Source organism: Acomys minous (assembly GCF_964271855.1).
Source record: "Acomys minous genome assembly, chromosome: 11".
Taxonomy (NCBI): Eukaryota; Metazoa; Chordata; class Mammalia; order Rodentia; family Muridae; genus Acomys; species Acomys minous.
This window is the reverse complement of record NC_140492.1, coordinates 57,809,046-57,836,079: the sequence shown is the minus strand read 5'-3', so window position 1 is coordinate 57,836,079 and position 27,034 is coordinate 57,809,046. Positions and strand designations below refer to the sequence as shown.

Genomic DNA, 27,034 nt, shown 5'->3' with positions numbered 1-27,034 from the left:
GTATTTTTTCTTTCTTATAAGTTTCACTTGGTCCTTTTCTCAGATCCCTGTGTTTTAGATATTTTTCAGGGTTTTTGTTGTTGTTGCTTCGTGTTTTGAGACTTTTAGTTTTTGTTGTTTGTTTTTTGTTTTTCTAGTAATTTCCCATCTGGCTCTTGGCTGTCATTCCTTCCTCTTTTTGACTGTTTCAAAAGTCCTGGTCTTATGGAATTTCAGGGCATTCTGTTCTTGAGTGTGAGGTTTGCTGACATTCCTTGGGGCTGTGGTGTGAAATGTTTTCATTAGCTCATCTTCATCAGTGGCTGTTTTCCATCAAGGGCCATATGCCCTGTGTGTCCAGACTTTCCACAGAGCAATTTCCATCTTTGCTGTTGTCAGGAACCTTTCATGTTGGCAGTGCGACTGGTTTTCCTGTTAATTTCTCAGCTGGGGGTTTCTCTGTAAGTCTTGGCTGGCCTGGAACTTGCTATGTAGACCAGGCTGGCCTCGAACTCACAAGAGCTCTCCTTTCCCCTGCCTCCTGAGTGCTAGGATTAAAGGTGTGCGCCACCACCTGACTTCTGGTGGTTTCTTTACCATAAAAGTTATGAATTCTCATCGCTAGGGACTAGGGTGACTTTATTTTATTTTATTTTTTTGCAGAGGGCCTTGGTCTGGTTTCCAGCACCCGCACTGTCACTTTACAACTGCCTCTAACTCTATTTCCAAGGAATCTGATTCCTTTTTCTAGTTCCACAGTACCTGCATGTATAGGTCATATAATACATACATGTAATTTTTTATTTATGTGTATGTATGGTGTGTGTGTGTGTGTGTATGAGTGTAGTGCCTTTGGAGTCCAGAGGTGTTGGATCCCATGGAGCTGGAGTTACAGGGGAATTCAGGTCCTCTGCAAGAGGATTATGTTCTTAACTGCTGGCTTTTCTCTCTTGCTTATAAACTGCAGTGGACAGTAAATGGTTTTGCCTCTTTTCTAGGCTTCCTTCCCCCACCTCATGCATAGAGAATCCTGGGTCCTGCCCCTCTATTCAACTCATGCATTTGCACACAGTGTCCTCTTCTTTGGAACTGTCAATCATAGCTGTCTATTTACTTTTTTAAAAATTATATTTGGTCTAGAAGTTCTCTGTCCAGAGTAAGAGAGGCATCTTTTCATATTAGCTCAATCTACAATCCTGTCCTGAATATTACATTGTTTTCAAAATCTGCCTAGATCTAGTGTCTTGAAACTGGATTCACTCAGGGAGGGGTGGTGGTGGCACATGCCTTTATTCCCTGCACTTTGGAGGCAGAGGCAGGAGGATCTCTGTGAGATCAAGGCCAGCCTGGTCTACAAAGCGAGTTCAAGACAGACAAGGATACACACAGAAACCCTGTCTCCAAACACACACACACACACACACACACACACACACACACACACCAACACTCCTCCCCTTCTTCCCTTCTTTCTCTCTCTCTCTCTCTCTCTCTCTTTTTGATCTTTTTGGTTTTGGTTTTTTGAGCCAGTTTCTCTCTAAGCCCAGTGCGTGGGAGGGCTACTCCCCCGGCAGGAGAGTCTAAACAAACAGATCTCCAGGCCACCGTTCTGGAGCAAGGGCTTGTCACAGGTGACCTGCTGTTTCAGTGACAGTGGAGGCCTTCCCAGTGTCTGTGTGGCCTCAGTAAGGGGTGTCCCTGACAGGGCTACAGCACAGAAGCCGCGCTTTCTGGTTTGGAATTACACCAGGATTGCTCCTGCTGTTTGCAGGAGTGAAGGGGGTGTAAACACTGAGCCCATGGCCATCGATCGCTGTGCCCCGCTCAGCTCTCCTGGTTTCTCACTTCACAGCCCTTACTCAGTTTCTCCTTCAACTGCCACAACAAATACACACCCAAGGCTTTAAACCGTGGCCCAGAACAACAGAAGGGAAATAGGAGCTTTGGAGGAAGAATAGAGTGCAGTTGTGGCCGTGTTTCTCCCGTTTCTGGGCTTGTCTGTCTGTCTGTCTGTCTGTCTGCCAAGTAGGTGTGAATGGAGTCTCAACTCCTCCTTCCATCAGGAATATAATGTCCACACTTGTCTATATAAAATGAGGAGGCCACTCAAAATCTCAGGGTGGCCTCAGGCGGGTGTGTGTATGTGTGTCTGTGGGTGGGGGTAGGGAATAGCGGGGGAGTTAAAAACAGCTCACCTGACTAAGCATAAGATGGTTGTGAAGATGGGGGAGGGGAGACGATGGAGACCAGGGAAACACCAGCAGAGAAAGAGCTGTTATTCTAGGTGGATTGGGGGTTGGGGGGAGTGTGTGTGTGTGTGTGTGTGTGTGTGTGTGTGTGTGTGTCTGTCTGTCTGTCTGTCTGTCTGGTGATCTGTCCCCCTGTCTGTCCCCCTGTCTGACTGTGTGGTGATCTGTCCCCCAGCACCGTGAAGTCTTTGCATCATTGTGACTGTTGGCCTTTCTGCAGCGGGGAGCCTGTCTAGACCTGTGCTGGCAGGGCCGGCCTTGGCAGCAGGCATGGCGGGACCTCTATAGCAGTTGCTAAGCCTGTTTCCCTTCCCAGGCACTGCCTGAATGGGATTCTAAAGCCTTTCTCCCAGGCCTGTCTGCCAGTACTTGTTCTTCTTAAGAGAGACTTCTTTACATGGTCACAGATCCTACAGGTCTGGGTTAGACAGCCCCGCCCTCCCTTACATCTTCCCCGCCCCTCCCCCCCCCCCCCCCCCCCTTACACTGCATCCAACCCAGTGGCCTTTGTAGGCCTCCTTTCCCCACACTGGGTTAGTCTTCTATGCCCTCTGCCACACTCTGCCCTTGATTCCTTTATCCCAGGATCCCATTTAGGGCCTCTCTTCCTCTTTCATTGCCCAAGTTTGATACTATCATTGGCACTGCTTTCTCTAGGAAAGAGGCCACTTCTGCCCCCCCTCCCCCCCGAAGTTAACCTGGCAGCACTTTGACATGCACATCTTTTGTCTTTTTCCCATTCGAAGTTTACATTTCTCTGGCGAGTGGATGCTTTATCATTTTATAATGAGTGATGAAGCAGAAGAAATGTTTTTAATTCCCGTTCCATCCCCCATCTCTTCTTGTGCCAGCACATCCTGGTGTCACCAGTGGGTCCTTTGTCTCACGACAGCAGTACAGTTGATGTGAAAAAGGCTGGTTGCCCAAAGAGCCCTGCTTGCATTGCCCTTGTCCTTGAGCGTGCCCACCAGTCCCGCTCAGCATCCAAGGCCCGTGTCACATCTTCCCTGTAAAAGGAACTTTTATTCTTCTGGCCCAGTTGTTGTCTGGGAGGCTTACTGTCTCCTTCTGCTAACCTAAGCCTAGTCCTGGAAGCTTCTAGATTCTGTACAATCTAACATAGACCTAGAATGTTTTCAGCCTCTGAGACCCACTGCTCAATAAAGCTCACCCTTACTTGTTCTTTCTGAGCTCTGGGCTGACTGGTTCAACTCAACTGTTCTGGCTCCAACCCTTCTCCCAGCTGACCTATTTAATCTGGCTTCTCTCTTGGCCAGGAATTGCTCTGCTTGGCCTCCACCTAACTCAGCAGTCTGCTCTAATCTTCTGGCTTTTTCTCATTTTCTCGTTCATTCCCTCTTCACCTGAGTTCTCTCTTTCTCTGCAACCCATGTCTCTATTACTGTCCTGATAAAACTGCCTCCTCTCTCTGTAAAACTGCTCCTTAAGTAGCTTCCCTTTCCTCTATTTTCTTGTGAGAGTTGGGCAAATCTTATTCTGTCAAATCTTCTCTGATCCATCACCTTTTCTGCCACACAATTTCACTTTCAAACATGGATGCTTCCTTCTACAAACTAACGTTACCTTCATTTATGACTAAAAGCATATGCCACCTCACCTGGATCTTAAGATTTTCTTTGCCTATTACTTGCTCTATGCTGGGCTGGCCTCGAACTCAGATCTGTTTGCCTCTGTCTCCTGTCCTGTGTTTGCATGCCAGGACAGCCGTGTTCTGAGTTAACATTCCGCTACAACTTCCCCCAGCCACAGAGTCTGCTGTCATTTTTGAGCCGTTGTCTCCGCACTTCCGTGGTCTGGCTGTTTAAAGTTGTTATTTATCTTTGCTCTCTCCACTGTGCTTATCCCAGGGCAGGTGGTAGGCGCTGGGTAAATATTCATTGATATTTTTCAAGGTACATTGTGTAGGCCAGGGCACTTGGTTAGTATTTAGAGATGGGACCATGGAGGTGGTTCAGTGGGTAGAGGCGACTGCCACTAAGCCTGGTGACCTGAGTTTGGTCCTCCAGACCCACATGATAGAAGAAGAAAACCCATCTCTGCAAGTTGTTCTCTGACTTGCACTTGTGGGTGTGTGTCTGTGCGCGCGCGCACGTGCGTATGTGTACATACAGGCATGCTAAAATAATGAAATGCAATTAAAAATTGAAAAGGCTTACAGATGATGATGGAAAAGTGACTCTTCTCTTCTTTCTCTCTAGTTACAAGTTATTCCCAAACTGCGTCCCCTCCTTTGGGTTCCGCCATCTGCTGCCTCTCACAGACAGAGTCGACAGTTTCAACGAGGAAGTGAGGAAGCAGAGGGTGTCCCGGAACCGCGATGCCCCCGAGGGGGGCTTTGATGCTATCCTCCAGGCGGCTGTCTGCAAGGTAACTTTCTGGTCTCAGCCTCCATGGGGCAGGTTTTGAGCCACCCGAGCATGTGGCTCTCATCATCCACTCTTCCATCAGAGGCTGCGCACAGCTGCACCCTGGGGAAATCTCTAGCAATCGAGTCAGCTGGATTTGGGATGACTTGAGCTTGTTGGTGTTGGGGTGTGGCTCTGTGCAGTGGAATAGTGTCTTTGCCAGACAGACAGCTGTTCTATGTTTATGCATTGGCTTTTTTTTTTTTTTGCCCAGTTCTTTTAACCTTTAAAGACTGCCTTCCTGAGGAATCTAGCAGAAAAACAGAATCAGGCGAAGCCTTTGGTTGCATGACCATGCTTTTGTTTTTCTTGTCCCTCTGTGATGTGTGAATCCAGAGGGGAGGGCACAAACTTCAGTCAGAAGTGAACTTTGACTTTGACAGGTTCCCAACTTGGATAGATATATGTGGAATATTGCTAACAAACTTATTGTTAAACAATTCTCTGCTGCCAAAAAAAGCCTAGTAGCAGCCACAAAAGATTAATTATTCTGAGCTCATTACTGAAGCCCATGTGCAGTGTTGTGCAGCCCATCTTCCTGGTCTCTGTGTGTAAGCCTAGGATAGGGTCCACACCAGCAGTGCATTCTTTTTTAGAAGACGTAGTTTTTTTTTAATGTTATATGTATGAGTTTTTGCCTGCATGTATGTAAGTAAACACGCGTGCCCGGTGTCCATGGAAGTGGGAAGAAGAGGCCCTCAAAGTCTTTGGATTTGTTTCAGACAGTTGTAACCCTCCATGTGAGTGGCTGAGATGCGAACCTGGGTCCTCTGGAAGAGCAGAAAGGCTCTAAGCATTGGGCCATCTCTCCAGACTCTTGGTAATGAGGTTTTGAAAACCCATGGAAGCTCATTAGTGGTGGAGTGGTAGGGACCCTTAAATGCTTGGGAGGTCAGGGGCGTGTTGGGGCACGATGTGTGACGGTGTCTCTCAGTTAATTGATTGCTAAACCAGCAGAGAGCTAAGTGCTAGCCAGATCTCATATTATTATTTCTAAGGCCCATCACAGGGGTGGGGGGATGTGGGGGGCTTGGGGGGTGGAGTGGGAGGTGTGTGGGTGTGGGTGTCTTATATTTTGTAAATATCAGTCCTTCCTCACTTGCCTATTGATTGTAATAAAGAGCTGACGGCCAATGCCTAGGCAGGAGGTGGAGGGCAGAACTTCTGGGAAAGAGAGGGACTCAGGGAAGAAGAAAAGAAGGCGGGAGATTCACCAGCAAACACAGGAGAATGGGCCGACTGAACAGGTGCAGAGAGGTAGATGTACTACCAGGATTAGTCAGGTGAAGCTAGATGGGAGATTGTTCTAGATAAAAGGCCTAAACTTTAACATATTAAAAAGCCTCTGTGTCATTACTTATACCACTGGTGGGTTCAAAAGTCCCTCTGTATTTTGGGTGCCACTTGTAGCTGGACTTTTGGCTACGTTTTTGGGTTCTTTTTCCTACCTCTTTTTCCACACCTCCCCTAGTCCCTCCAACCCCTTAACACTAGGTAGAAGAGAAAGAATGTTAGAGGAGAAAGGGGGTGTCGATATGGTTAGACTACTTCCTGCTGACTGTGGGCATCAGGTTTCTTGGGACTAGTTTGATTTTCATCCTCAGGATTGCTGTAATCAGCAACCTAGCCAATAGCACCAAACAGCAAACAGCAACAGCATCAGGGGCAGCAACAGGGGGAGAAGCAGCCATTGCAGGCCCTCCCAGGGCTCTCATATTTATCCCTCTCAAGAGTTCCCAGAGCCGGGCAGTGGTGACGCACGCCTTTAATCCCAGCACTCGGGAGGCAGAGGTACGTGGATCGCTGTGAGTTCGAGGGCAGTCTGGTCTACATAGTGAGTCCAGGACAGCCAAGGCTACACAGAGAGACCCTGTCTAAAAAAAAAAAAAAAAAAGAGTCTCTAGAATTCTAAAGGTAAACTGTCAAGCTCCTGCTAGAGCATGAGGCAAATCATAGTGAGCTGTTGTGGCCAATCTGAAGCAGCTCATATCCCACACCAGGGATTAAAACAAAAAACACAGTCACATAAGCATTTCTATGTTTTTAAAAAACAAAAAGCAAAAAATTCTCACAAGTCAGGGAAAGAGGTTAGAACCTAGCTTCAAGGCCACACACAGTAACTGCTGTTTGCTTCCTTGGTGAATCAGCAGTCTCTAGTTTCTAAGTGTGCCTGCTGGGCTTGTCCTGTATTCACTTTCCTCTCTAATTACCCTTTGACACGGATAACAAGAAAGCCCAGTTTCCAATTCTGAAGTAAGAATCCCCAAGAGCAGACAGAGATGGCTAAGGGGAAGGAAAAGGCATAGAAAGCAATGGGACTGTCCTTCCTGGTCCCTCTGGCTGTGTCATTGAGAAGGCCTGGGGGCTCTTTCATAGGGAAGGTCACAGTGGCTTCCCATGCTGGTGGCTGCTGGCCAAGACCACATGGTGTATAGCTCAGAGGTTCCTGGTGGCTTTTTTTTTTTTCAGTCTGAAAGGCAGATGGAACACAGCTATGATGCGTGGATCTCCGAATCGCCCATGTGCCATGAAATGCTTTATGGATTATACTCTTCCCTCCTTTTTTTACTGGCATTCAGGCATCGCCTGAAGAGGCAATGCCTTCAGAGACATTCAGCCAAATTCTACATTTTGTCAGAAGACAAATAGTGTAGGGGGAAAATGTAAGATTGCCTTCGCCTCCTTACCCAGGGAATTTAGTGGATTTTCTTTTAGGGGAAGTCAACATCATTAAGGCTGTGTGGGTGGGAGAAAAACCTCATTTACAGGCCATGTCCGGCACTACAGGATGGTCCCAGAGAGAAGCCAGAGGCACCCTTGTGCCTGCAGGATCCTTCTGCGCCATCCCGAGTGGGTAGAATGTCCGCCTTTGACGTCAGTGTTCCAAAGGCCTCTAGCCGATTTCCGGAACTCATTGTTTGCACCTGGTGAGGTGTCCTTGACAGAGAGGCAGTGTATGAGCCCCTGTCAGCCTTGCAGGTTTCACCATGGCCTTTGCTACAGGGAAAGTTAATCATTGCTTAGAATTATGTGGTCTGCAAGCCACGAATTTCCCTTTCCCTTTCCCCCAGTTCTGTGCTGTGGAGTTAAATTTAGACATGTATTAAGGCATTTCTTTATCATCTGAAATTGCCTTTTTTTTTTTTCTTTTGGCTTGTTTGTTTTCGAGATAGGGTTTCTCTGTATAGGCTTGGCTGTCCTGGACTTGCTTTGTAAACTAGGCTGGCCTTGAACTCACAGAGATCTACTTTCCTCTGCCTCCCAAGTGCTGGGATTAAGGGCGTCTGCCCAACTGCACCTGGCTGAAAAGGCCTAATTTTTAATAGGTGTCATTTTTTTCAGTTTATTACAGCCTTTCTTATTGTAGCAAAAATGTCAGGAATAGATCATAGGCCAGCTTTTGGCAAATGACTAGGCAACAAAAATTATGCCATTAAAAAATCTTTATCAACTTGAGGGCCAGGCAGGGTTGTACATGCCTATAATCACAGCTCTTAGGAGGCAGAGGCTGGCAGATCTTGGTGAGTCCAAAACCAGCCCTGTCCTCAAAAGGAGTTCCAGGCCAGCCAGGGCTGCATAAAAAGACTCTGTCTCAAAAATCAAACATACAAACAATCTTTTGCCTAAGAGAAATTAGGAGTGGACTAATGAATGCAGGCTAAAAACCACTCTGGCTGGAATGACCATAATTGGCAAATAAAAGAAAGAAAAGTAGGCTGGTGATACTGCCCAACGGGTAGAGGCACCTGCTGCCAAGCCTGAGATCAGTCCCAGGAACATGCGTGACAGAAGGAGAAAACCAGCTCCTCCAAGTTGTCCTCCGAGTGCCACACCAATGTCACAGCATGTGTGCACATGGGAAAGAAAGAAACTACTGGAAGTAGACCAAGATGATAATAGTATTCTTAGGCTGTAGAATTATATGTTGTTTTTAGTTTTCTTGGTGGTTTAGATTTTTCATATTTATATAAATTTCTATAATACATATATACCCCTTTTATTATGGGGCATTTCAAACATAATAATGGAGAGAACAGGGAAACTAAACCCATATCCGTTCTTTCCTGAGTGATCCCCACTCCTGGCCAGTCTTGTGTTTTGTTTACAGAGACCCTGCCTCCCTCTTATTTGAGGGATAGCTCAGGTATCCCTTTCTTCCCGTCTTCACTGAGCCTGTTCCTGTTTGCCCAGGTTAGAGGCTCTTCTTAGTCCTGCCAATTGTGTGTAACAGGGGAAGAAAGCCCAGAGTCCTGTGCACTTGGCCAGCTCTCATACAGCCCGCTCTGCAGTGTGCACATGCGCACCTCTGCTTCCATTGACTCTGAGAATGGGCCTGCCTCACAGCATCACGGGGTTCTCCTGGGCTCTGGTTTCCCAGGCCTGGACTCTTCACTATCAACTTGTGGGACTAAGGAGTATGACATAGCTGTCTTCAAAGCCTACCTCGTAGAAAGGTGTTCTTTGCAGAGGATGAGAAAGGGAAATCCTGCTTTTCTTTGGGATTCTACTCAGGACAAGGGACCCTGCTTTTACCAGTGGTTTACTGTGTGTGTGTGTGTGTGTGTGTGTGTGTGTGTGTGTGTGTGTGTGTGTGTGTGTGTGTGTGTGTGTGTGTGTGTGTGTGTGTGTGTGTGTGTGTGTGTGTGTCCTGCCCCCACAGCTGCTCAGATTGTGTGTGTGTGTGTGTGTGTGTGTGTGTGTGTGTGTGTGTGTGTGTGTGTGTGTGTGTCCTGCCCCCACAGCTGCTCAGATTGTTGCCGGAGGCAGCGTTCACAGCTAAGAGATGGCTTTCTCATGCAAGCATCTTTTTTCCAGTGTAGTGTCCATAACTGGGTTAGAATTGGAGCGCACCGCTACCTCTGATGCTTTCTAAGCCTGTGGTTGTTTACACTTTTTCTGGGTCAGATTCGTGGTTCCTTTTTATCAGTTTCATTGTTTCCCTGGCTTTAAGTTGCGTATTCCTTATTCTAAAATTATACAGGTGGGTGGTACAGACTGGAGCTATGGTTGCTTTCCTACTTCCCCAAACAGGAAGCACCCTTGGCCTCCAAGGATGGTGGGTGGGTGGGTGGGATGGCGAGTGTGGACTCAGGGCTGTGGTTTCCAGAGCCTGTTTTCTTTTCCTTTGCATCAGTGTCTTCAGGAAACTATTAAAGTATTGGATTTCTCAATCTCTCGCTCCCCTCTCTCCTCCACCCCCCCCCCCCCCCCCCGTGTGTGTGTGTGTGTGTGTGTGTGTCTGCTGTTTTCACCTCCTGTCTGGCCACAGGAGTGCTGGAATTACAGATGTGCACCCCTACATCTGGCTTCTTACATGGGTCTGGGTCTAATTTGGGTTGCTAGGCCTGTGTTTTTATTGGTTAGTTCATCTCCCTGGCCCCTGACTGTGGTTAATACGCGCTTTCACATTACAGTGCGCATGTACACACCGCGGGGCGGGCTGTCCAGGTAACTGTGGCCCTTATGAGGAGCTGGCCAGAATGCCCAGACTCTGGCACATCACTTCTGTTTTGTTTTTCTTTTTTGGTTTTTCGAGACAGGGTTTTTTCTGTATAGCCCTAGATGTCACTTTGTAGACCAGGCTGGCCTCGAACTCACAGAGATCAGCTTGCCTCTTCTTCCCTGAGTGCTGGGATTACTGGCTTGCGTCACTGTGCCTGGCTACGTCACATTACTAGTTCGGTGACATTTCAAAGTCTGTGACCCATGGTTAGCTGTGCTGGACTCATGCTGCCCTGCTGACAGCTGGGTATTCTCACACAGAGAGTGGGAAATAGCTCAGTGCTACCAACAGGGCACTAGTGACCTGCGTTACCCTCTAATACAGATTAGCTGTGTGTCTGCAACCCCCCCCCCCCCCCCCCACTGACAGGGACAGGCTCCACACTCTCCTTCCCCACCTCCCACCCCCTTTGAGACAGGGCTTCTCTCTGTAACCCTGTCTGTCCTGGAACTCACTGTGTAGACCAGGTTGGCCTCAAACTCTGAGAGATCCATCTGCCTCTGCCGCTCAGGTGCTGGGATTAAAGGCGTGCGCCACCACTACCCAGCTGTTTTTGTTGCTGCTGTTTGTTCTCGTTTTGAAGTGTTTTCCCCACCTCCTCCAAGACAGGATTTCTCTGTAGCCATGGGTGTCCTGGACTCGTAGACCAGGTTGGCCTTGAACTCACGGAGATCCACTTGCCTCTGCCTCCTGAGTGCTGGGATTAAAGCGCCACCATGGCCAGCTTGGTTTTGAGGTTTTACTTCTATGATAGCCAGTATGTCAGTTTCCTGTGCCTCCATCATGGCGTCTGCGTTCCAACCACACTTACCTGGCTCGTGCTGCGCTGTTGCTCGCGCTGTTTTCTTTGCTTCATTCCCCCCACCCCCGAGTTCTTTCTTCTTCTTTCTTCTTAGTAGAATCCATGGCATCAAGCAGTTTCCACCCCACCTCCAGCCTCCTGCATCGTCACATCCAACATCTGTGTGGTGTGTTTGTTCCAACATGGCTGACACATTTCACCTATAACACATTTTGTGCTAGGGCTCAGTCTTAGTATTTCTTGTGCATTCTATAGCTGTCAACAAACAGAAAAACTGCTTCCCATCACAAAATTGTACAGGGCAGCCTTCCCCACTCACCCCTAGAGTCCCATGCTCATTCCTCCCTAAACCTGGTCTTAAACATCAGTGTGCACGTGCATGCGCATGTATGCCTGTATGTATGTGTGTGTGTGTGTGTGTGTGTGTGTGTGTTGGGGGTTGTTCAGAACCGGAAGTCTGGAAGTTGAACCTTGGACCTGCAGCATGCTGGGCAAGTGCTCTGTACCGCAGAGTGACAGCCCCAGTCCTTTGAATTGCTTTTCCTTTTGCGTGTCTCACTTGACTTGCTTGTGTTGCAGACGTCAGCTTAATTGACTGTCCATCAGGGAATCCTCCCTGATTCATCACCCTCCCTGAGTCAGGGTCTCTTACTGCTAAGTACTTGGTTGCTTCTATCCCAGTTACAATTTTATTTTTATTTTGGTCATTACTAGTGTCCCCTCTCTGAGACACTAAAGGTGTTGTCATCGCCATATCTGTGTATCCCCAGCACCAAGGGCACTGCCCTGCGCAGGTGAGGTCTTTGTGACACATCTGCTGGGGAAACAATGCTTTGTACTCGTAGGTGCCACTGGGCTTCTGAAGGCTGCTCAGACGTAGACCGATCCCCCTGTTCCTCGCTTGTCCACCTTCCCACAATGCTCTGCTGCCTCCGTGGCATCCACAGAGTGACATACCCACCTCCAAGTGGAGCCTTTCATACTGTGTATAGGCAATGCTCTCAACTCGGTAACAGTTCTGGTGGAAAGAAAAGTAAAGAAACTCGGAGAAAGGCCCCTGTCCTCAGGGTTTGTGTTTTTAAAGACAGGTTTCCCTGGTTGGCCTGGAACTCACTATGTAGGCCAGACTGCCTGGCCTCTTACTCACAGAGATCTACCGACTCTGCCTCCTGAGTACTGACATTAAAGGCCTAAATCACCACGACCAGCTACTCAGGGATTTTATTTGAGTTTAAGGATCTAGTTGAGGGTAAATTAAGCATCCCATTTATAAGTGTTTCACCAGCCCATATGACATTATTCATATCTCCTTATCACCGATATTTGCATAATGGCACTTCTCCTACCAACACAAATGCTGTGTTCATTCATTTACTTCCTTTTTTTTTTTTTCTTTTTTTCCCCCCCAGAGTTGAGGACTGAACCTAGCGCTCTACCGCTGAGCTAAGTCCCCAACCCCTCATTTACTTTCTGTAGTACTAGAAATCAAACCAGGGGCAAGAGCTCTTAGTCCCCCTAATGGAAAATCTGAGCGGCTCAACAGTATACATTCTACAGTGCCTTCAGTCCAGCTTGGGCCCTGCTACCAAGCTTGCACCAGAGACCCCCTACTGTGCTCTTTGCTCTTTGTGGGGGTGAAGGGTTTGGGCCTGAGTTGGATGCTTAGAACCTGAGTCACTGGCGGCTTCTTTCCCCAGGGAAAGAAGTACGACACTGTGGCCTCTTTAAGTGTAACCACAGAGCCGATGTTTTTTTTCCCTCAAGTATATTTCATTGCAAAGTATGGTTCCCAGCAGGAAAAACAAACTCCTAAGGAGGACATGTTTATTGTTACAGAGCGATGGAAACAGGCCCGAATGTCAGGGTGGTTGCTCATGCCGGAAGCCAATCCCACAATCACAGCTTGATTTCCCTTGAGGGCCATGTTGGAATTAAGACTCTTTAGTCCTCAAACTTGGATCTGCTGTGGAATCTGTCACTGGCCAATCAAGCCATCGTCCTCTCCGTCCTCCCTCCCTCTCTCCATCCTTCCGCCCTCCCTCCTCCTCAGCACCTGTTCTCTCTTCCTGCCACTGCCTCCTGGAACCGTTCATATACAGTGTTCCGTTGTTAATCTGAAAGCTTGTTTCGGACTTGCTGTGCGCGTGGGCCCCACGTGAGGTACCGTGAGGGGGTCCAGGTTGAGGTGGCCACGGATCAGCCTCTGCGAACCTAACTCCACTCGGAAGACAGTGAGAGAACAAGATCTAAGGTGCAGCTGGGCAAACTGACCTCTTAGGGACCCAGTGGTCAGGGATGGCCTTCCTACCTGCTGGGAAGGATGCCTTGGGGCCTGTCACTTCCCCCAGGCTCTGCACCAAAGCAACAGGTTGACTTCCACGCTTTCCTTTGAAGGTGGCAATATGATCTTTTACTGTGACAAGCTAGAAATGGCCGAGCCAGAGCTGGCGGGTGGATTCATGTGCTTATCCATCACAGCAGATGGATAAATGTATATAACCTTGACATCGGAGCCTGTGCTGTCCTCTGCACAGGTGACCCAGGGCAGTGAGCTACCCCCGTGGAGGCTGCCACCTCCTCCTGTTTCCTCAGACTCCCAGTCCCTCTCCGAAATCTCCACAGGGTGTCCTTGAATATGTCCCTCTGATTTGCCATGCTTTGTGTGGTCCCCACATGTAAATAAGTTATTACAAAGTGGGTCTGAGGAGACCAGTGGAAGATGCTCCAGACAGAAGCTATATACTCAGGGCCCAGTCAGATCTGCGGGCTGGGTATTTACTCCAAGTCTGTTTGAGATAGCCCGGGTGGGTTGTATGACCCTTCTGCCTTAACCTCTCAAGTGCTGGGATAACACGTGGCTTAACGGGTGTGGTTTGGTGCTGGCAATTGAACCCAGGACCTGGTGGCCATTCGGCTCACATTCTCCCACTGAACTCTCTCCCCAGCTAACAGAAATGGTCTTTCTCAAGTGTATTGGGGCCATTCCTTTAATCTCAGCACTCGGGAGGTAGAGACAGGTGGATCTCTGATTATGAGGCCAGCCTGCTCTACAGAGCAAGTTCCAGGACAGCCATGGTTACATAGTGAGACCCTGGCTCCAAAAATCAACCCCCCAAAAGAAACAACTTCTCTCTCATTTCCTTTCTCTCCTCCCCACTCTTCTCCGTCCCATTCCGTTCTCCCCATCCTTCTTCAGTACTTTGGATTGAACTCAGAGCCTCATGTACGCTAGGCAGGTGCTCTGCTGCTGAGCACCAGTCTCCAAGTCTGCCTGTCTACCCAGTCACTTCCTGGTAGTTTAGACTTGCAGTAGCCGCCTTGAGCCTGTGTCCTACCATTCTCAGTAATGCACCTCCTAAGCTCTGATTGGCCACCACAACCCATGATATCTCCCATAGGCACTAATTTTATTTGCTAAGCGCAGCTTACTTTGAGAGGGTGTCTACCAAATCTCTCTGTGCCTCCCACTGGTTGGTTGCTGGTGTGGCCACTTTACAGCTGGGCAAGGGAGTTCCTCAGGAGGGGTGGAAAGTCTCTGTCATCTGAGGGCCTGCTTTCCTTCGTCAGACATTGTAGCCACTGAGTGACCCCTTACATCTTCAAGAAACCAGATTTGCACCACAGGCTAAGGGTCTGTGTCCTCAAACTTCAGAAACTAGTTTCCTTGTTCCCCAGACGTTTCCCGCAGGCCGCAGGCCACAGGCTCACTGGGGCCTGCTGTTGGAGATGAATAGGCCAGCAAGTCTGTCTGGCCCCGGGGAGTAGTAGCAAGCTTTTATTTATTTTTCTCAGACTGGGAAGGCTCGTCCCTCCCTCTCAATCTCTGCTTCTCCTTTTTTATGGACGGCTGAGAGAGGTCAGATTCTGGGGAACCGAGTGGAGAAACAGAAGCAACATTTAAGAGAGGTGAAGCTTAAGAGTCCAGCGGAGAGGCAGGGTCATGGGAGGGTTATGATCACTGGGCTAGGAGTATATTTTTAAGCACGTGGGAAGGAACCCGGGAGAGAGAGACTGATGGGACCTTTTCCAGGGAGGGTGGGATTTACAGGGCTGTGTTTTCTCAAGGAGGGAGGAGCCCACCTTCCTTGGGGACAGTGAGATCAGAGCAGAAGGCAGGAGGAGGCTTGCGGTTTAGCATGGAGAAGAGCACTGGCCATCCTTCTGTGGGGCTGTGGCACATTGTGAAACCAGGTGAGAGGGGGCATGTTGCTTGTCTCTCGGTGACAGAAAGAGGCAAGGGCACCTAACTTGAGTGAGGACTGAGAGGATGAAAGGTGAAGAGGGCTGGCAGTGAACTGGATGCAGATGTAGCCAGCGGACAGAGAGGCCAAGTGAACCGCGGTCCTGGCCAGCTGCCCGGTTTCTTGCTGGAGTCCAGCACGCTTCCGCTCCGCCCACCACTGACAGTCTCATCCGAGGGCTGACCTTGCTGACCTTGATCTCTTTAGTGACATCAGCTTTGTTTACATGGTGACTTTACTCAGAGACACAAAAAAGGGTTTCCCTCAAAGACAGACCCATTAGAAAATCTTTTTAATAAAGGAAACCTTTCAACCTAAAAATTAAGAGATAATTGCTGGGCGCACGCCTTTAATCCCAGCACTCGGAAAGCAGAGGGAGACAGATCTCTGTGAGTTCGAGAACAGCCTGGTCAAAAAAAGTGAGTCCAGGACAGCCAGGGCTGCACAGAAAAAACCCTGTCTTAGAAAAAAAAGATATAAAGATATGTAAATAAGCAAAAAGAAGATGGTCATGCACAGTACTCTACTCTGAAGATAAGTGGTGAACTTACGAGTTAGAGACATAGGTGGGAGTTTTTGGCTCCATGGAAATGGTGGTGTCAGTGAGTACCAGTTGCTGCCTATTTACCACGCTGCAGGTACATGGCTGGCTGCTCTGGGTGTCATTTTGTTTAATCATCTCAACAACTGTGTTTCATCAGTAGTTATTATCTCCCCCTTATAGATGAGGAGGAGGCTGATGTTGGCAAAAAATTAAACACCTACCTCAAGGTAACACATGCAAGATGAAGCAGACGTAGGGCCAGACCCAGGGCTACCAGCACCTGAGATCAAGCATGCAACTGCTGCCAAAAAACAAAAAACAAAAAACTGTTGACGTGTGACATTCCTTGTTCCCTCCCTGCCGATGACATGCCCATGGAATGCATTGTTTTTAAAGGCATTCTGAGCAAAACAAGCCTTGTTTAGAAATACACATCACTGAAGTACAATTAACACACATAAGCCCCACATTGAAAGTGTGTAGGTTGACACACATTTTCTGTTTACTTTGGGTTTTGGAGCAGTCTTGTACATGTAGCCCAGGCTGACTTCAAACTTGGAATCCTCCTGCCTCAGTCTCCTGAGTGTTGGGATTATGTTCCACCATGCCTGGCCCTGTTAGAAAAATTTGACATATATCAAAACCAAGATAATACCGGGATGGTGAGATAGCTCATCCAATAAAGATGCTTTCCGACAAGCCTAACAATCTGAATTTGATCCCTAGATCTCAATTACATGGTGAAAGGAGAGAACCAAATCCCACAAATTGTCCTTTGACCTCCACTTGGGTGCCTTAAGAGGCATGCAAGTCCCACCCCCCATCAAATAAAGCTAATGGACATGTCATTTATACCTGTAAGTGAGTTTGTGCCCCTGTCATTTCTCTTTCCTGCATCTCCCCCAAACAGCTGACATATTGGCTGTCATTGCACATAAGATCTATTTGTAAAAATTGTATATACACAGTACCTTTTTTGCGGGGGGGTGGGGGGGTGGAGGTGGGGGGTGGGGGAGCACCTGTCCTGTTTGACCCTGCCCAGTTATTCTGGGAGTCCTCCTTGTTGGTAAATGTATCTACTCATTGTCTCTGTGGCTTAGCAACAGTTGCGCAACCTTACTACCAAATAGTAAAAGAGGAGAAATGTAAACTGGCTACTTCTGGCTCTTAAATAGTAATTTAGAGTCCTATTATAGTTTCCTTTATGTGCCAAGTGCTCTTCGGATACACTGTGTGTAAAGACCTGGCCCCAGCCCCACCAAGCAGTTTCAGTTGCACTTTCCAAAGGCTGAAAGAAACTAGACGCTCTCACAGGGCTCCACAGTTGGAGCAAAGCGGAGACTTGAACTCAGATTCATCTCTTCTAAAGATAGGGGACTCTGGCTCCCATGGATGCCTTGCATCATAGCTCGGCGACTTTCTTTAACATGAAGAACACATTCCTTGTCCTAAGTGTGGAATACAAAACGCAAGCCTTCCAAACGAATAAACCCACGAGCAATCAGACAGCAGATAACTGGTTTCAAATATGAACACCCTGGAGTCATCATGTGAAATCTCCAGGCTGAAAGCCTGAGTGGATAATTCGTCTGTCCTGACCCGTTCCTGCGACCTCATTCTGGGCCACAGCTGTTGACAGCACTTACTGATCATGAGCCCACGTCAGAGGAGATAGAGTTATCACCATCACTCTGTGGTGTGGTTCCTGCTGCAGATGCGCCCGCTCTTTCAGCAAACAGTGGTTTTTGGATGGGGCAGTCATAGGTTAAACGCTGCGGTGTATTGGGCTTTTTGACCCCTGAGTTATCTCCTTTACTGTGCACACAGAGCTTCCTCTCACTATGTGATCTGGTGATTGAATTTTGTGAGTGAGACACAGGCCACCTCAGTCTGCCTTGATAGTGGAGTGGACTGGTCAGTTTACCTCTCTGAGCGCCCATTTGCTCAACTATGGGATGGCAATGCCTGGCCTGCCTCACAGAGGGTAAATGGGATCATAGATGTCCTCAACAGAACTGAAGTATTTATGCCTGCTCTACGCACAAGGGAAAAAGCTAGCTAGGGGACAAATTGGTCAGGGTCACACCGGGAACCAGAAACAGCAGGAGAACTCAAATGTCCATGTTCAAGCATTCAAGTTCCATGTAGTCTGTCTCCTTGCTAACCTAGCCCCTCATCGGCTTCTGTCTCCATGAGACCACAGAGAAGCTGTCAGAGAGAAAAATGGAGCCCAAACAAAGCAAATCACAACATTCAAAAGCCCAGTGTCACAGAAGCAGTGCTTATAGTTTGATTATGGGAAATGTTGGGACTAGGAATAATGGGAAAAGGAAAAGATTACCCATAACCCAACGGTAAACTCATTATGCCATATTTTATGTCAATATCTTGTGTCCTTCTAAAGTGGAATTCTATGTTTCTTACATGGTTTATAACCACACTACAATCATCTGCTTCTTTGTTTCCAATGTCATTGTTTACACACAATGTCAGACTTTTTTAAAAGTAATTTATTTATTACCTATACAGTGCTCTGGCTGCATGTACATCTGCAGGCCAATAGAGGGCATCAGATCTCATTACAGATGTTTGTGAACCACCATGTGGTTGTTGGGAATTGAATTTAGGACCTTTGGAAGAGCAGCTAGTGGCTCTTAACCTCTGAGCCATCTCTCCAGCCCCTAATTTCCGACCTTTTATGAACATAATTTTTAGTGTGGAGGAAGATGCCATCTCAGAGTACTTCCCTGTTCCCATCCATGCCTTTCCATTTTTCCTTACTGTTGATAAAACACGGTCATGCATAATTTCATGGTACTCTTTGAATGAAAAGAAAAAAAAAAAAGAAAGAAAGAAAGAAAGAAAAGAAACAGTTGGGCAGTGGTGGTGCATGCCTTTAATCCCAGCACTTGGGAGGCAGAGGCCAGTGTATCTCTGTGAGTTCCAGGCCAGCCTGGACTGCAGAGTCAGTTCCAGGACAGCTGGAGCTCAGAAAAATCCTGTCTTAACCACCACCCCTCCCCCCAAAACAAAAAATTACAAACAAACAAGCAAACAAAAAAAGAAACAAAAGGAAAGGAAAGGGGAGAGCATAGCCAGGGGCAGACATATCTAGGGGAGTCCATAGAGGTCATGACCCTGAACCATGTGGGGAGAGGGCCACCAAGTACAGCAGCCAGGAGGCCAGAGGTACAAAAGGAACAAAATGGTGGGTAACCAGAATGTCTGGGTTAGATAGGGAAGAACCTCGGGGGGAGGGCAGCCAAACCCTGGGATGGAGAGTTCAGGGTAGAGGGTGGGTGGGTATGCAGCCATACCCTGTAACAGGAACTGAAGAATGCTGGGAGAACTTGGAGGCCTGGTCCTCTCTGGTATGTTAAATAAGCGCCTCTGCTGCTTGGCTTGTCTAGTGTTTGAAACTTAGCACTGTTATGGCTGGAGTCCCCTGAAATAGAATCACTGAGTTGACAGATACCAGATAAAGTCTGGCTTATTGAGGGATAATTTATGTAGTGTGGCATTCACTCTTTTTAAGTGTGCGCGCACACATTCAGAAGGTGAAAAGTAACAGAGCAAGATTCAACCGTCCAGAATCCTGGGAGCTTCTCCGGAGTCTTCCTATCATCCCACCAAGAAAGGCCTCATCGTAGCTCCTGACCCCATGACCAGCTTGTCCTGGTTCAGCTGTGAGGGGGCTCCAGCTCCCCAGATGTGGGAGTTGTGGGGGTCTCTTTGCTGTGCTCCTATTTTTGTCTTCCTGCCAAGGCCTCGAACACCTGCCTCCTCTTCTGCTGCCCCCCACCTTCTTCTTTCTGTTTCCTTGAAGGCTTCTCCCCATCTTCCAGAGCAGCTTGAGTTTCACCCGAATTGGGAAAGCCTTTCTCTACCCCAGCTCTCCCCTGCCTCTACATCCTCCCCATCCTCCTCCTCCTCACCCTCCTGTCCTCTTTCTCCTCCTCCTCCTCATAGTCATATCCCCTTGTCCTCTCCCTCTCTCCTCCATGCTCTCCCTCCTCCCCTCCCTCCTCCCCTCTCTGGCGTCCATTAGTATTGTATTTGCCTTCATTAACCCCCTCGTGGTAAGTTGAAGCTGCCGTTTGCATTTAAGTGGAATATCTCTAAGAGCCAGGATAAGCTTTCGGTGGATCTGGGACCCTCCGAGGGATCTGGCACACGCCCCTGCTGTGAGATGAGTAGCTACGTATTGGACAAAAGTTACATGGCTGCAACACAGACTCCTCTTAGGTGACCGCTCTTGCCCACAGAAGGCCTTGGGTCTTCTCTGCTGCTCTGTTGAATCTCTTTCCTCTCCTCTCCCCTTTGGGATACGTTTTTCTGTACCGATGCTGCTTTTGTAGCGAGTAAGTCAGCATCGTGGCTGTTCAGACGATGTGGTGTGAGAGAGGGTGGCATCCCAGTTGCTCTTCTGCCATTGAGAAAACAATAGCTTTTCTTTTTTTTTAGATAGGGTTTCTCTGTGTAGCCTTGGCTGTCCTAGACTCACTTTGTAGACCAGGCTGGGCTTGAACTCAACAGTGATTCACCTGCCTCTGAGTGCTGGCATTAAAGACATGTGCCACCACGGCTGGCAAAAAACAATAGCTTTTTAACCTTTGAGGTCCCTGCGTCTGGGCTCCATGAGTTCTGTATCTTATGGTAGCATAGCTAACTCTTGGCAGTGTTTAAATCATTCATGTAGCCACCACCACCATTTTGGGATGTCCTTTCACCAATACTAAAAGGGTGACCACATATCCTGGCTCCTGATGATAATTCCCGAGTGTTTTTGTGTAATGTTGTGGCTCCGGTGGCTGAATATGAGCAATTCTGAGCACACACAACCCCACCCCAACCCCACATGCGTGCCATGAACTGTATTTAAGCCAAGCCTCAGTCTACAGACTTGGTAATCCCATGTAGTGAACCAGTAAAGGGGAACTAGCTCATCTGATGCACCTTTGCCATTGAAATGATTGCGGTAAGGATTGGAGAATTCACAGGTACTAGGATAGGTGACAGTTCTTACCAGATCCTCAAAAGGCGGAGCCATCTCTTGGCCATTTGAGTGCTTCACTCTGAATGACTCCTAATGGGGCCTGAAGTGTTTAACCATCATCTTGTACAGTCTTAGCCAGTGCATGTGATGAAGGCATTGGGGTGGGCTCAAGCTTGCTACGGAGCCTGGAAAGGAATCTTCCGATGGATGACATCAGAAGAGGCCCAGGGAAGAGGATGGTGCCAGTGGGTGTCTGGGCACATGGGCCTGTGTGGGCAGAGCTTGGGGATTTCTCATCTGTGCCACTGTGGGGTGGGTTTAAGTGAGAGGCCATGCTGCTGTGCAAAGCATGTGCCTCTGACTCAGACTTGGAAGCCTGCAGCCAGCTGGTATGATGCCCCAGGCAGGTTTGTATAGAAAAGCTGTACCGCCCTCCATCTTCTGTCTTTCAGGAGAAGATCGGGTGGCGAAAGGATGCGCTGCACCTGCTGGTGTTCACAACGGATGACGTGCCCCACATCGCGCTGGATGGGAAACTCGGCGGCCTGGTCCAACCACACGATGGCCAGTGTCACCTGAATGATGCCAATGAGTATATTGCATCCAACCAGATGGTGAGGGCTGGGAGGGCTTCCCTTATCTTTAATTGTAACCCCATTGTGCACTCCTTCCTTGAAAATGTCTCTGGCCCTCAGAACTTGCTGGTGTTCCGCTCCATTCTGGGGATTCAGTTTTATTCTTTATTTTGTCTTCCAGTGAAGGTGTTTTTGTTTGTTTGGTTGGTTTTGGTTTTTTGTTTGTTTGTTTTTTGAGACAGGGTTTCACTCTGTAGCCTTGGCTGACCTGGAACGCTCTTTGTAGACCAGGCTGGCCTCGAACTCAGTGATCCACCTGCCTCTGCCTCCTGAGTGTTGGGAGTAAAGGTGTGCGCGACCACACCTGGCTCCAACTAAGTTTTAAAACTTCCTTGTTAACTAATTCTTTTTTTTTTTTTTTTTTTTTTTTTTTTTTTTAGTTTTTCAAGATAGCGTTTCTCTGTGTAGCCTTGGCTGTCCTGGGCTTACTTTGCAGACCAGGCTAGCCTCGAACTCACAGCAACCCGCCTACCTCTGCCTCCCCAGTGCTGGGATTAAAGGCGTGCGCCACCACGCCCGGCCTCTTGTTAACTAGTTCTTGTCAGGGATTTCTGTAGCTGCTTCCTCTCTGCGCCATCATGTACCTAATGGGAGCTAGTTCACTGGAGGGAGAGGTGACCCCGGAGCCAAATGGTTCTGTCATCTGAAGGCAGGGCAGAGCCTGCTTTCCTTTTTTTTTTTTGGTTTTTCGAGACAGGGTTTCTCTGTGGAGCCTTGGCTATCCTGGACTCACTTTGTAGACCAGGCTGGCCTCGAACTCACAGCGATCCGCCTGCCTCTGCCTCCCGAGTGCTGGGATTAAAGGCGTGCACCACCACGCCCGGCTTGAGCCTGCTTTCCTGAAGAGGCCACAACTGCGACAGAGCAAGAGGACCCCCAGCCCTAACAGTTTGCCAAGATTTTGCCACATTTGTTATGCAGACTTTTGAAGAAATGTACACTTGCTTCTTCCCAGAGTCCATTTTGCTATTTGGCCAGAGAGGAGTTCTTCAGGATTGTCTTTGCAGGACATGCCCATTTTACTCCAGCTTCAGGCAGTGATCACCCAAACTTTCCATATTATCCGGGAGTGAGGGAGGCTGAAGAAAGGACCTCACCCATTGCGACCCCAATCATAGCCCAGTACCAAAGAGCGGTGGGGGCGGCCTCTTCTGCCTGTTCTGAGCTGTGAGCAGGGCCTGCAGATGTTGCTTGCCTGACTGTTGGGAAAGGAAAGCCAGGCCAAGGAGCAGCCATAGGGAAGGGAGAGGAGCTAATAGGTGTTGGTGGCAGATGATTGAAGGTGGGGCAGTTCTTCCTGCAGCTGTAATTGTCCCCATCCCTCTTGAAAGAACGGAGCGGGATACAGATCACGCAGAGCGACGCCCTACACCTCACTTCTACTCTTTGGGGGTGTCTTGTGAGCACCAGAAGGGCCTTTTCCTGAGCGTCACTACCTGTAGCCCCTTAGCTCAGGACCTGCCGATGGGCTCTGTGATTGGCCCCAGCGGGGCATCCAGGGGAAAGATGCTTTGGATGGCAGGTTCTGCATGCCTACAGATCACATGCTGACACCCACGCACAGCTGTTACAGCGCTGCCTTTTTGCCTTGGCCTTAGGACTATCCGTCGCTTGCCTTGCTTGGGGAGAAGCTGGCTGAGAACAACATCAACCTCATCTTTGCAGTGACGAAGAACCACTATATGCTCTATAAGGTACTCCTGAGGGAGGGAGGGGCCTCGCAGCCTGATCTGAGACTAGCTCTGACCTAGAGCCAGTTGGAGAGTAGAGTGTTAGAATAGGAGTGGGCGGGGTCAGTGGATGGTACACTACGGCCTCCGTCTAGCTGTGCTTGGAAATAATAAGAGAACTCTCGAGTGTTCACGTAGCCATAACATCCCATTTAATTTAGAGAAATACCTCGAAAACAGTCTGAATCATCATTTTCAGAAGACGAATGGGAGGCACAGGGGCCTATTCCAGTCCAAAAGGAAAACACGGAATTCTGTACCAAGGAAACAGTGGTGCTAGGCAGCGTGCAAGGCTAACTCAGGATTCAACTGTATATCTCCTTGCAGAGGGTGGGAGTCAAGGAATGGCCTGGGACAGAAGTTCTCCCAAAAACCAGTCGGTGGCTGAGAGAAGAGAGCGATGGGCTTGCGCCATCCAACAAGTCCCAGGTTGTCACCAGGGCCACCATTCCGGCAAGCACAGTGAGCTGCAAGCTGCGCTCACAAGTTCCTTAGAGAGTAATGAGATTATTCAGTCCAGCGTCTAGCCTCTACGTGTATGCCTTCATGTGAGTGCACACACACACACACACACACACACACACACACACACACACACACACACAGCCTCTGGTTGTGCAAGAGCTCATGTACATTGTGAGGATATAGGGGATGCTGACAGGAACCCCTTAATTACTCCACAAAGGACCTTTGTTCAGTCGTGTCTCAAAGGCTCCTCCTGCCTGACCAGTCATGAGTATATTCCAGAGTCCACCTGAGTTCTGGAGCCTCTGAGAGCCTGAGCCTATTCTAGATGGTAACCTGGAAAGATACTTTTCATCTGGTGCAAGATGATGGGTTAAAGCATGTCCCTCACAAACCACATTTTAAGAAGGATTGATCCCTGGAGCTGTGTTGGGCTTTGTTTCCCGAGGGGAGGAAGTGCTCTTTGGCTTCAGCCTCCTTCCTCGGAATGGGGAGATGTACAGCCTGAGGGTGATGAAGACTCTGTCCCGTTGTCAGAGCAGCACTCAGGAGCTGTGCTAGGGCCAAGGGCTTTTTATTATTTTGGGGGTGGGCAGGGGACTTGAGACAGGCTTTCTCTGTGTAGCCTTGGCTGTCCTGGACTCGCTTTGTAGACCAGGCTGGCCTCGAACTTACAGAGATCCACTTGCCTCTGCCTCCCAAGTGCTAGAAATACAGGTGTGTGCCACAGTGCCCAGTTTAGGGTGAAGGGCTTTGTCCCAGAGCCTTACAATAGGTACCAAAAAGTTCTTAGAAAGGCACCCTTCGTATCTTGGCTCCCTATTGAGAAGACAAGGTGTCCATCAGACACTTGGGACACAGCCCTCTGTGCTCCTGTAGAATATGCTGTGTCATCTGGAATTGAGCTGGGACTCCAGGTGTGATGGTGACAGAATCACGGCGGCCAGGGTGATGTCAGAGGGCGGATGGCCCTCCCATATCAATCACTGATTAGTCAAATGCTCTGCCGTCAGTCCAATCTACAGATGGACTTTTCTCAATTGAGGTTCCTTCCCCTCAGGTGGCTCTAGCTTGTGCCAAGTTGGCATAAAATTAGCCCACAGAGCAAGCAAATGGTCTTAACTTTCTGTTTTGTTTTGTTTTCAAGAATTTTACAGCCCTGATCCCTGGAACCACTGTGGAGATTTTGCATGGAGACTCCAAAAATATCATTCAACTGATAATCAATGCGTACAGTGTAAGTCACCGGCTCTGACCCCCTACTCCCACCTCCATCCTGACCCTTCTGGGACACTGAGGCCTGGGAGCTGATACAGGTTTGGGTGGAGACTTAGCTCTGTTCCACTCTTTCTACTGGGGACCCCTTGAGTTTGAGGTGTTGCCAGGCCTGTACTCAAGTCTCTCCACATCTCTGTGTCTTACAGCCTCGGAGTTGGGCATCAGGGAAGATTTCTAGCTAGTCGCCCCCACACCCCTCTTATCCTCTGCTACAGTGTGGGCTCCTCGTAAATCATAGTTTACCTTTTTTGTCTCCTGTGACTTCCTGTTCAAACCAGAATTTTCTCATCCTTTCTCAACACTATAGTCTTCACTTGTATGGCTGCCCCCCAACTCCCCTACCCCCACCCCAGACAGGATCTCTCTATGTAACCCTGGCTGCCCTGTCACCAGGTTGGCAGGGCTCTGTGAGTTCAAGGCCAGTCTCTGCTGGGATTAAGGTCATGCACCACCATGGCCAGTTCTATATCTGATCTTTAAATCCTCAGCTTTAGTGGCTTTTGAGCTTTGGTTTATTTACTTTTTTAGCAAGAGAATAGCTAGATTCCACCATGGGGTTCAGCAATTGCTAAAAAAATAATACACCAAAATGGGGTTTGAGAAGGGGGCTCTTGTATCTCAAACTGTGGGCCCTTGACTGGTGGAACCAAAGTGGGTATCAGACTCCCTGCCTTTCGCTTTAAGGACATCACTCCTGGTGGTCTCCTGAATAGCTTCAGGGTGGGGCAAGTCACTGGCCAGACCAAGGCAACAAAAGGGTTTGAAACTTTATCACTCTTGACCTCCCTGGAAGGGAGGTGACAAAGGTAGAGTTGACCATCAGTAGATAGTAATTTAATCTTGCTCATATAATAAAACTACCATAATATTCCCCAAAGGCCTGGGTACACAGCAGTGATTTGTAAACACGTGGAGGTGTGTGGACGGTGGCATAGGTGGCATCAAACGTCCGCCGCACCACTCCTGCACACATCGCCCCCGTGCCTCTTCTGTTGGTCTGAGTCCTTTACTAATCTCCCAGGTATTGTCTTGCATTCTTTGAAGCATCCTATAAAGTCGTTGAGCTCAGAGGGTATTGGTAGGAGCCCTAATTTATAGCTGGTCATAAGGATTAGTGACAACCTATGACTTGGCAGCTGGCATCTGGAGGAAGGGGGCAGTCTTATGCGACTGAACCCGCAGCCTGTGGGATCTGACCACTGTCTCTGCAGACAGTGGAGACAAGAGGACAGCCAGGTGCTATCCACAGACAGTTGCTTTGTGTATGCATAAGGGGGGAGAAGTCGGAGGATCCTATCCACCCACTGATGTGAGCAGTGGGTGTTGTATGGGGTGGGAGACTAAAGATGAGAGAGTAGGGAAAGCAGTGTGTTTTTCCTTCGGATACCCATCTTCTTGCTACTGCCTGTCTGGCCAGTGGGAAGGCCTGTAGTGTAGTGACAATTTTGGAATTTTTTTTAACCACATAAATATTATGAAAATATGTTTTCATTTTAATCCTAGCTGTGGGGGGCTATGGGGCTGCTTCTCAGCAGCCGACTGTGATTTGCCTCATGCTCTGGCAGAGGCGTGATTTTTGCCCGCTGCAGATAGTTTCTGTGAGTACGTGACATTTGGAATTCTGGGAACTTTTCAGAGTATGTATATGCTAGAGCCCCGGTAGATGAGGTTGGAGGTCGTTGGTCCTTTAGGTGGGTTGCTGGTTGCTATTGGTTGAAGCTTGTTAAGTAGTGGTGCACAAAAGAAGAAAAAACAACAACAAAAAGAAATTAGATATTCTGACGGTGAAAAGCAAACTTGCCCTAAGAAACTCAATGCCTGTAATCAGCAGGAAGTAGTCTAATGGCGTCCCCCCTTTTCCATCCCCTGATGTTGTTCAGGGGTCTCTTTCCTTTCCTCTCATCTTTTTTTCTCTCTTATCTAGTGTTAGGGGTTGAAAGAGTGGAAGGAAAGGGCTGGAAAAGGGTGGAAGAAGGAAGAACCCACAAAATAGCAAACTCTGGTTACACTTCAAGGCCCCCTGATCCTTGAGCTTTTTGTGGCTCTGAGCCCACACAGGCCTCTCTTGCAGGAGGTGAGCTCTGGGCTGCAGGAGAGGCCCTCGGCAGCTCTAGCTAGCCTCCCTCCCATTGTTTTCCACCGCCAGTGTCCACCATGGCTGTGCCACGCTAGGGCTGGTTGCCGTT

The 27,034-nt window shown here is 48.6% G+C and overlaps 1 protein-coding gene across 1 annotated transcript in view; it reads left to right on the top strand.

The window, feature by feature from the left end:
* ITGB5 (integrin subunit beta 5) overlaps window positions 1–27,034 on the top strand; it is a 106,170-nt gene that overhangs the window by 42,851 nt on the left and 36,285 nt on the right. Inside the window, exons 5-8 of the mRNA XM_084802072.1 lie at window positions 4,448–4,616; window positions 21,193–21,354; window positions 22,974–23,069; window positions 24,718–24,807. Coding sequence (XP_084658198.1) covers window positions 4,448–4,616; window positions 21,193–21,354; window positions 22,974–23,069; window positions 24,718–24,807 — 517 coding nt within the window. The remainder of the gene's footprint in view (window positions 1–4,447; window positions 4,617–21,192; window positions 21,355–22,973; window positions 23,070–24,717; window positions 24,808–27,034) is intronic.